The 10,677-nt window shown below is 44.4% G+C and overlaps 1 protein-coding gene across 4 annotated transcripts in view; it reads left to right on the forward strand.

Moving 5' to 3' along the window:
- LOC111845559 (trinucleotide repeat containing adaptor 6A) overlaps window positions 1–10,677 on the forward strand; it is a 37,510-nt gene that overhangs the window by 22,505 nt on the left and 4,328 nt on the right. The window contains exons 9-20 of one of the 4 annotated variants that reach the window (XM_023815062.2): window positions 218–357; window positions 3,572–3,709; window positions 4,258–4,377; window positions 4,509–4,586; window positions 4,724–5,123; window positions 5,911–6,048; window positions 6,337–6,498; window positions 6,820–6,960; window positions 7,493–7,597; window positions 7,716–7,928; window positions 10,247–10,317; window positions 10,432–10,571. In XM_023815062.2, the coding sequence (XP_023670830.2) occupies window positions 218–357; window positions 3,572–3,709; window positions 4,258–4,377; window positions 4,509–4,586; window positions 4,724–5,123; window positions 5,911–6,048; window positions 6,337–6,498; window positions 6,820–6,960; window positions 7,493–7,597; window positions 7,716–7,928; window positions 10,247–10,317; window positions 10,432–10,571 (1,846 nt within the window). The remainder of the gene's footprint in view (window positions 1–217; window positions 358–3,571; window positions 3,710–4,257; window positions 4,378–4,508; window positions 4,587–4,723; window positions 5,124–5,910; window positions 6,049–6,336; window positions 6,499–6,819; window positions 6,961–7,492; window positions 7,598–7,715; window positions 7,929–10,246; window positions 10,318–10,431; window positions 10,572–10,677) is intronic. The other 3 variants (XM_072712529.1, XM_072712531.1, XM_072712530.1) reach the window with 3 other exon arrangements.

The following is a 10,677-nucleotide window of genomic DNA, read 5'->3' on the forward strand; positions in this document are numbered from 1 at the left end:
GTGAGAGAGTGACAGGTGAAACAAAATACAAAAGAATAAGATCTGATGTAAGATGTAACGTTCAGCTAAATATTCCTTGCATCTTGCATCATTGCAGAGGAACGAGGGATGTTTTATGGATGCCATCACTACATACTTCAAATAGTTAATACAACACATGCTGATTTAACGCAATTCCACATACACGATGTGCATCAGTTATGCTTGTTTTCCGCAGGGATGTTGGCAGACAAGCGTATGGATGTGGACAAGCATGTTCTGAATATGGATTACAACGGTGTGATTGGAAAGAGTCCCGGACAACGGCATCACATCTCCAAAGAGTCTTCCATGGACCGAAGTCCCTATTTTGATAAGGTCAGAAGTAAAGACGAGTCTTGGAAATACGCAGCACCTTTAACTTTCGATTCTAGTCTTTCCACAAATAAGTGGAATTTTTGCCCTTATTCTGTGTGTAAAATTTTGGAACCATAGGCATGGTTTAAATTTGATTTCTGAGTATTGGAGAAAATTGGAACTATCGAGGAATATTACAAATGCAAGTGTCAGAGCGAATCGAGTGCAGAAAGGCATGTGGGTGCCTGGTGTATGGCATATCTTGCAGGCCTATATGTTAGCAGGCTACTTCTCCTGAGCCATGTAAACCTTTAATGAGCCTCTGCGGCTTTCATTCACATTGGTTAGCCTGCAGAATTGTCTGTTACCAGACACTCCAGGATGTTAACTTGGTGAACCGAAGGAACAGCAGTGAAGAGGCAGAAGTGTACGAGGTGAAGTGGAGTGATTGGTGATCCTAAGGCAACGTCACCAGATTGGATGTATCTGACATCAAAGCCTTGTGGTTCCTGGCAGTCATATATAGTTTTAGTAGTGGAGTGTGCGAGTCCGCCTGCACTCAACTGATTTCTGCATTTGTGTTATACAAGGTACTCTGTTCAGGAGGTAGCTCTCAGTAACGTGCCATCAGACATCTCAGCCTGCTGAACTGTCATGTGCATGTTCCCAGCAGTGTGGTTAAAGGGCCTGGGTTATGCCTGAGATGAGAGAAAATGACAGATACCCCCACAGTTAGATGCTATGTGGAGGATGTCACCTGCTGCTTATGAATGTTATGGCGCTTTTCCACTGTCACAAGAACCGAGCCAGACCCAAGGGGAATTGCGAAGAGACTGTTTTCCATTGTAAATGATGCAAGCCATACCTGACTTGTACCTGCGCTGACATGGCCCTGCTTAAAGCTTAGAGCTGGTTGAGTCACCACCATCTGATTGGTCGAAATGTGAAGACTAGAAAGAACCAATGATCTGCGTCAACACGCATGAATTAGTAGTATCGCACATTGCAATGTATCAATGCATTCCAGATTACTTGGAACTTGAACATTTCCAGCCTTCTACTGGAAAAAGATGTATATGAAGGCAGAATGGAATGAATTCATAATGCAGATTTATGCAAGCTAATGCTAATTCCGCTAGTGTGTGATACTAAGAACACGGCAGTTTTCAGACATGCCAGTGGAAATTAGCACATAGAAAGTCATGATGTACACTTAGTGAACAGTAAACCAGCATTTAATCAGTTTTACGTTACTGGCACTCTCCAAACTTTACCAAGCGGGCCCTTTTGCAGTGGAAAATCAAAGTGAGTTGAACAAAGCTGTAACTAGTTTGTCTTTGCAGTACAGCTTCCTGTATCCCAGTGGAAAAGCGCCATTAGTTCTCAAAACCCAGGTCGATGAATCTGTCTGACCAGTTCTAACAGCTGTTAAATAAGCATCCCCTCGGATTTTCTCATGTTCAACTTGTGCCGTATTTTTGCAGATTGGCTCTAGTCCTTTGCCACTCATAGCATGTTGGTCCTTGAGTTTTGCTGGTGTTTCCTTCTTTCTTCAGTATTTTGTACTGGTAGCATCAGGAGTGACCTCTGCAACTGAACAAAATGTTAAAGGGGAATTCTCATCAAAGATCTGACGCATGGAAATCCATAGTTATGGACTTGTTTCAGTACTGCTGTCTTCCTCCTGCATACTATGTGCCTCTAGCAGTGGACCAGGACATATTCAGATATTTCCAGGGTGGTTGGGTCGTGTCTGAATAACTCTGTGAGCAGAATTAACACATCGATCCTAGATATTGTTTGCAAGCTGTGATTTAAGACAATTAAAATTATGGCAGTTACCTTTGCTGCTGCTTGGCACCATTTTTGATTTTTCCCAGAAATCAGTGCTGGTTTTTAAATTCTATTTATATGTATGTCTTTTGTGTTTGTCAAGCAGCCAGACTTTGTGGGGGGTTAGTAAGGACGTACTTTTCCTGTGGGAATATTCTGTTGATGCTTATTGCTGTCATTTAATTCCTACATTATTAATGTCAGGGCATACTGTTTATCCTGTTAGCTAGTCTGTTAGGCATGTTTGTCAGTTTCTGCCAATTTGCATGGTAGATGATATATTAATGTTGAGCAGCACAATCCAGTATCACGTTTAATTTTATGGTCATTCATTCATTGTGTTATTTGCAGAGAACTTCACACTTCCTCATAATTGAGTCAATGTGAGCTTTTGAAATTGAAATAGTTGGTGTGGTGTTACCATGCTTCTGAATTTATAAGCAGCTTAGGTTACTGTAATATACCGATTTAGCACGTACATTTTATCGGTCATTAGTGGGAGCATATTTTAAGCTCAGATTGCGATACTGTTGGCAATTCTCTCCACATTTCTTGTACTCCATGGCCTTTGGTTGCATAAACTTCTCTCGGTGCTCAGCAGCACACAGTTTCACATTTGCATCTCTTCCTTGTCTCAGGTGCCTTCAGTGCTCTTTCAAAAGTCAACATAATTTTTCTCAAACTTTGCTTCAGCGACTGTTTAAGCTGAAGTCATACTCGTGAATGGAGGCTTGCATGCTGGGTACAGAACAGTCAAGAATTGCTGTTTAAAGTCTTCTGCATTCTTGTGACGGCCAAATGATGCTTTATGAACCATCTCCTGTATTTTCTGATGCCACTAGATGGTGCTGTCTGTTTTATAAAAGGGCTCAAAGCACATCCCAAAGTAAACCAAGAGCACCATCTAGTGGGGACAGAAAGTGTACCAAGTGGGTCATGGGACTTCATTTGGCCACTGAATTAGCATTGTAAGAACCAAGCCTGGTGTTTTGTGCTCTTGACCTCTAACCTTGCTGTTCTCGCTGTTCTGTTCCTGTGTCCCGGGCTTTCCCTCCCTGAACCTGGGCTTCTGTCTGGCCCATCTCCTTTCTTGCTCTTGCCATCGTGCCTACCGCTCTGCCCTTTCCTGCTATTGTGCCCCTGTCTGTAGAGGATGGCGTTGTATTGGAAGAGTGAAGTGTCTGTCTAATCATCCCCAACAATGTGCTACCCAATCAGAGCCCTAGTTTAGTGCCGGAGTCAACCTAACACAGCTTGAGTTTGGTCAGAGGATGCAGATTCACTCGCGCATTGCAGCATTCTGCAGGTCACTGGGCTCCCCCATGTGTGCCTCCCGCCTGGGATTTAACCGCAGTCTCTTGCTTCTCATGCCATCTGACCGCTTGCTGCCCTCCTCTTTCAGAATGTTAACCCAGTGTTCAATGGCAGTAATGCAGCATCAGCACAAGCCAGGAGCTCACAGCAGCCTCCAGCACAACCTCTCAACTCATCTCAGCCTAACCTCCGCTCTCAAGTGCCTCCTCCATTGCTTTCCCCTCAGGTACCTGTAGGGGATCCGCCTCCCTCACTGACGTGCCAGGCTAGCCCGCCGCAGAATCACGCTTGGCTGTCTTGTTTTGTTGTGATTTGTTTTGAGGTGTTTGCTGTGCTGTGTATACTTTTGTTTCCCACTGTGAGCGCAGTGTTCATTCTGTGCTTGAAAACACAGTTTTATTTTATAAATGGCATCAGAAAGATGATCTAGAAAGCTCTTGTGGTCTGTGTGCCACAGTATGAAACCATCCAGAGAGTATGTCACAGGATTGCCCTGTCAGAGGGAGAATCTGGGTGAATGATTCCAAAGGCCAGAATATTGCCCAGCTTTTGACTTTACTGGACTCTTAGCTGAAAATGGTTAATACAGTGTTACAATAAGTTATCTTGTATCCATTCAAGATTTTAGCTTTGAAAGTTGAGTCTATGTATTATGTTGTAAATATCTGGTTGTAAACATTGCCGGATGGTGAAGTGATGTAAACAAACGTGAGTCTGCTGTGTTTTTTATTTATATTTTTATTTAAACTGAAACCGTTTATTTCCTCCCTTCAGGTTCCAGCATCTTTGAAATATCCCCCGAACAACGGAGGTCTCAATCCTCTGGCTTTTGGTCCACAGCAGGTTGCCATGTTGAACCAGCTGTCCCAATTAAACCAGCTCTCCCAGTTGCAGGTAAGAGTTTCTGTTTGAAATATTGAAATATCTCCAACACTGAGTCCCCCAGGATTGTTGAATACGCGAGTCGGCACACCCATAGATGGTCAGAGGGTCAGTTGTGGTTGACTGAAGTTGATCTGTTCCAGCGTCTCCTCCTGCAGCAGCAGAAGGTCCAGAACCAGAGGAACATGCCCCTCAATGGCCGCCATCCACATGACCAGCCGGTAGGAAGCCGTCCCTACTTTAGTAGCCCAAACATTGGGGCAGTTTTACCAAAATTCTGCTATTCCTTCACCTCTGTGGTTCTATTCCTAGCTGTTGGGCTGCTTTGCCCACTGAAGCCCCTTTCGCTGTTTCGCAGGGCCGACCACTGGGCTCCATGCAACAGATGATGCAGCCGCCTCGCCTCCTCGATCCTTCCATGCTGAAGCAGCAGGCCTCCCCGCAGCCGCCTGTTCTGCCTCAGTCAGGCCTCAAGTCTTACCTAGAGAACCTCATGCCCCAAAACATCCCAGACCTGCAGAAAGAGCAGAGCGGCCTTGGCTCATTCGGCAGCTTCCCTTTAGGTGGGTTTCTCCCCCATCCTAACTCGGGCCAGGCTGTGAAGCCTCCCACCATGGCTGCTGCGGACATGCCAGCCAGTAATCACGGTCATAGCCTCCTTATTCCCCCCGTGAGCGATGGCCGTGCCGCACCGGGCTCGCCTGTACACCCTCAGTCAGGGAGGACGTTCCCAAGCCATGAAACAGACACTGCAAGAGGTGAATACATTTTTTACTCGTCTATCTTGTTGAGTGGGCTGACAGCTCCTCCCCGGTGCTGGGATACCGCTAAGCGCTAATCAGTGGGCGTTGTGTCGAAGCATGAAATCATGCGGACTGCATTTCTTGGGTTCCCCCACTTCTGAATGCACGCTATAAAATCTGCTTAATGTACCACATCAAAGATTTTGCCTTGGATGTGCGTGGTGCACCTGTGGATTTTTCTGGTATTAGCATAAACGAAAATGTACCCAAAGGCTTTTCAATGCCTTCATTGGTATGTCGGAAGGTATGCTCTTAAATTTAGAGGATGCATTCTGTTGCTGTGGTGACTGAAAATGCTCATACTGATTCACTTTTAGATCAGTATTTGGAATTAAAATGGATGCGCATCATATGAAAGATTTATTTCTTTAATTCTGTAGTCTTGATTTCGAACAGACCTTCCATGAGTTTAGTACAAAAATACCATCACTGCCCGTGTATGCATTAGAGGGATATAAATCTGCCACACTCTCGTTTAAAGTTTCAGTTCGTCATTGACTGCTCTCCAATGTGTTATTCCTGAAAATGCATCATTGGTCACAGCAGATTGGTGTCAGTGGTATCGTTTTCAACCCTACAGGGACTGGATTTCATTTTAATCTGTTGTATTGATGTAGACTTAACTGGATGCTGGACTTGTCTCCTAAGGCACTCACATGGCAGAATCCACATACCTGATGTCTGTTTCTTGCTGGCTCTCTCGACATTGTGTTACAAAAATCCTCCATCTCTCTCTCTCCAGGCTTAAACTCAAACTTGAATGTAAACAATCTGGATATTGTCAGTATTAATTACAAAGAGCCACAGTCCCGGCTAAAGAAATGGACTGCCTTGGATATTCCCCTCAACTCACCTCTAGATCAGAACTCCAGCAAACCCGGTAGGCCACTGAATGAGTCTAATGCATTGTCAGTACATTTGTTTACTTATTTTTTCATTCAAGATTACGGACTAAGATTAAAGTTACGGACAGATCCTATAACAGACTATTGAACAAGGATGAATGAGTCAGTCTTAGATTGGTTCTTACTGTGCATTGAGACTGAGGTTCCTATAGCGACATGTGGTGGTAATTCTCATATCCCAATGGGCTATAGGGACTCCTGTTAGCTTTGGCGATCCAGCAACTTGACGTGACAGGAGCCGTTTGTCTTTGTATGAAACACAGGTGCTATTTCTTCTGGGCTGAGGCTCGAAGACTCCCCCTTCAGTCCATACGACTTCATGAACCCCAGTGACTCCCCTGTCAGCCCCCACGGGCCTGTGGGTGATGGTTGGCCCAGCCGTGCCAAATCGCCTCATGGCTCCAACAACGTGAACTGGCCCCCAGGTAAGCCTATCTCCCCCGCTGCCTGCTTCCTCTTCTCCTCCATTGGGTGGGACAGTTTTGCTTAATTAATGATTAGAACTAGTCTGAACCATCCAGTGTTCAGCGAGGGTCATGATTGGCTGTTCTCGTTTTAAATTTTAATAGAATCAGTTCCTGGTTTCGCGATGTCGTGGCGAATTAATGGCATCAGTTGTAAGGACAGATTGGTTCCAGCTAGTGTTTAGTTCTTGAGGCAGTGTGTTAAAGTGCCCTCCTTGATCTGTTTGGAAGTTCTTTTCTGTGTGCAGCTACAGTGTGTGATGTGGAATTTCTCCACTTCAGAATTTCGGCCTGGTGAGCCTTGGAAAGGATACCCGAACATTGACCCAGAAACTGACCCGTACGTGACCCCTGGCAGTGTGATTAATAACCTGTCTATCAATACTGTCCGGGATGTTGATCACCTCAGGGACAGAAATAATGGTAAGACCCCTCCACTTCCTTTTTAAATGCATACACGTGCAAAGTTTTAGATTAGGGTCCTGTACAAAGAGTGATGGTTTAAGCATCCATCTGACTGGGTTTATTTTATACGCCTTGTCACTGGCAGGACAAGTTCAGGCCATAGGTTTTAGCTGTGTTGTTCTTGGCATTCTGGCTTTCCTTTCTCATTGTTATAGTTATAGTACTTAATCACGAAATGTTTTTTGAACATTTTATTTGGAATAAAGCCCAGGATGATCTGTGATATAATTGACAAAGGGGAGACTTCACACCTGTGTAATAAACGTAAAATAACACCCCCTGGGGCAAACTGGCTCTTTTTGGTTTCTTGCTCTGGCTTGCTCATCTCCACTTAACGTGCTTGCAAACCTCCCAGGTGCTTCTGGGTAATTTTTTGTCAATGGTAACGTGGTAGCTTTGACTACTCAAAGTAAGAAATGTGTAGTAACGCTATTCGGAATGTGCCCAGTATAGAATCTGAACCTCTAAAAGTAAACTGCTAATTCCACAGGGTCAACCTCATCTCTGAACACCTCGCTGCCTTCAACTAGTGCCTGGTCCATTCGTGCCTCCAACTACAGTGGTTCCCTCAACAGTACAGCACAAAGCACTTCAGGTGCGTCTCCCCGCTGCAGACGTCCCTGTCCCCGCAGGGAAAGACCCCCCGCTCCAGTGCTGCCGCCACTCCCTCGTAACAGTACTCATTCACTTGTCTTATTCTCCCCACATGATAGCCAGAAATAGTGACTCTAAATACACATGGTCTCCTGGTACAGTCACCAACACCTCCTTGGCTCATGAGCTGTGGAAGGTTCCCCTGCCGCCGAAGGGACTCAGCGCTCCGTCCCGCCCGCCCCCTGGCCTGACGGGCCAGAAGCCCCCCCCATCCTGGGACAGTTCAATGAGGCTGGGATGTTGGGGCGGCTCTGATTCCAGATTCACTCTTGGTGAGTGCTTGGCTCCTGATTAGGTGGTGGGTTCTAGGGGCTCCGGAATGTGCTGAGTGCAACACCTCAGAAGCCTGTAGGCTCTCTGCTAGATTTTGGTGTTTGATTAGCAGAAATTTTCTGTCATACTTGATAATCAGGTACCTCGTTTCCACTGATATGGTGCCGTGCTTTTTTCCCCAATCCAGAACTGGTTCCGCGCGTTTCCACTGCAAAAAAAACTTTGCTCCAGCAGGGAAGCACAGAAAATTTGGTTTACGAATATGGAACCGTAATGTCAGCAAAAGTGGGGATGGGCTGTCGCATCCCAACCTTCCACATACCCAGAAAATTTAATCCATAACAGATATAGTTTTTGGTGCCGGCAGCAAAACAACTTGCCAGCTTATTATCTGAATAACGTTGCATAATTAAAAAAATATATTCTTTGGTAAATGAGAGATTGATCTGCTGGCCAGATGTAATACATTATAAACATGTTGCAGGTCAAATAAAATAAAAAATTGTCATGTCCAGGTGGTGTAGAGTTCATGATGCAGACAGCAAAGTTCAATTTTTAGCTTTTTTATAAGACTTTCTTATTTTGCGACCCTTCAAAGGACAGTGGTTAAACAGCAAACGAGAATAAATTCTCACACAAAGACTGGGGAGAAATGCAGCCTTTATGCACACAAAAGTGCAATGTGCAATGAGTCATACTCTGAGAACTATGAAACTTTAGGCCCATTTTTTCAGTTTGGCAAATGTATAAAAACTTCAAAAAAGCTGAAACAGATCAGAATAAATACAGAATAATGCAGTTCATATGAAACCTGGGGAGAAACAGGCTGGTTCAAGCAAGATCCAACCCAGCACTGGCAGCAGCACCAGCTCCAGCTCCGTGTTGGTGGAAACGAGGTCTCTTTGAAAGGTGCCATAGAACGCTTTTTTTTCTTTCTTTGTTCTCTGGTGTCTTCATGGAAGTTATGTGAACTTGGTTTGGTCGAAAAATTCCAGAAATGGTTTTACAATCCCATTTACAACCTTCTAGTTTGGCCCTACAATGAAACACGCTGTTTCCCTTATTTGATTGGCTCATTAATATGTTCATGAGCTCTGCTATGAACATATTGGCTGGTTTGCAATGAGACACTGCAATGACTCAGACAGAACCAACATAGATCACTACAGGTGAGGTGAAACATGGGGTGATTAGGCATCCATCCATATATGTTTGAGCCTGTATCAGAGGAGGAATCAAATACTGATGGGCAGCCAGTTGCACAAAGAATATGAGTGAAGTGGTAATTTGTCATTTAATGTTTCCTTGAACAATTTGCCGCGCGTAATTGTAATTGTGCCACTTCAGCATAGGCACAATGCTAGCATAGTCATAACTTTCTCAACACTGTAAGAACACTGAAATTATCACTCATCTCTTGAAAAATGATATAACGATTCTAGCTTTATCATGCATGTTTTATTAAGAACTCCAAACAGCAAGAGGTGCAGCTTATAAATTTGAAGTTCTGCTTTCAAATATCGATTTGATTAGATATTTGTTTAGCTAACCAAAAGTACGCTACGGGACATACCTTGTAATGTTTACTACTCACCTGCTAAACTGGGGCACAGTTTCCCAAAAACTTGCAACATTGCATAGTTAGAACCGTGCAACTGAGCGAACCTGCAACTGAGCGATTCCAGCCATGTTGCTAACGGGAGCGTTTAAGAAATATACTCCTGACTTACCTGTTAACGATGAACATCAACCATGCCTTTTGACAGTTCTATTCCATGAGAAAGGTATGAAAAGTGCCAACATCCCCATCATAGCCTCAAACGGCACCCTTATGCATACAGCCTGCCATTTTCGTGTTGTCCTCTGCTTCATTCTTCACAATACTTGCTGAACTGTTAAAGTCGGTAAGTGCAAGAAGGAATTTTGAAACTGCCCAATTAGCTTCCTTTTACATATTCGGGAATTTATATTTGAAAGAGGGAACAACAGTTTGAGATTCACAGTATGTCATTTCTGTGTAGTAAACTCTCCTTTTTTTTCAACGATGCCAAGGTAAAGTCTGATTTTTAGTCTATGGCATCTTTACTGGAAGAATAAGTAGGTTTGAAATTCATTCTGATTGTTTGAGCTTTGATGTGAGTTTTGATATGGCTCCATTTGCTACCCATTAAATGGCAATATGTGCCAACTCTGGGTTACAAGCTTCCAAATAACCAGTTAGCTCATTAAGTTTGGAACATTACTGTCACAGGGCATTTTGAATGCGTAATTCCAAGGCGCTGACTCAGTCTAAGGTTGTCCAATATCTCTCATACAGGTTCCAGTTGGGGCGACAACAGCTCAGGGAGAACAACTAACTGGCTTGTTCTCAAAAATCTCACACCTCAGGTCAGTAACTTCTGCGTTTGTTTGAAGACTGGATTCGTGTGCCGTATGCCGGCAAGTGAATGTCGTTCAGCACTGTGGAGACGATCCCTGTCCCATTCTCGTCCTCCTCCCCAGATTGACGGCTCCACCCTACGGACCCTGTGCTTGCAGCATGGTCCACTGATAACATTCCACTTGAATCTGCCCCACGGCAACGCTGTCGTCTGCTACAGTTCGAAGGAGGAGGCGGTCAAGGCACAGAAATCTCTGCACATGTGAGTACATGACTCCGTCAGGGGCATCAAACTTTCACAGCCAATCTTGACAGGTCCTCGAACCCAAGAAAAAGTGTACAATGGTGTTCAACATGAGCCAATTAGC

This window comes from Paramormyrops kingsleyae, chromosome 5, assembly GCF_048594095.1.
Source record: "Paramormyrops kingsleyae isolate MSU_618 chromosome 5, PKINGS_0.4, whole genome shotgun sequence".
Classification (NCBI taxonomy): Eukaryota; Metazoa; Chordata; class Actinopteri; order Osteoglossiformes; family Mormyridae; genus Paramormyrops; species Paramormyrops kingsleyae.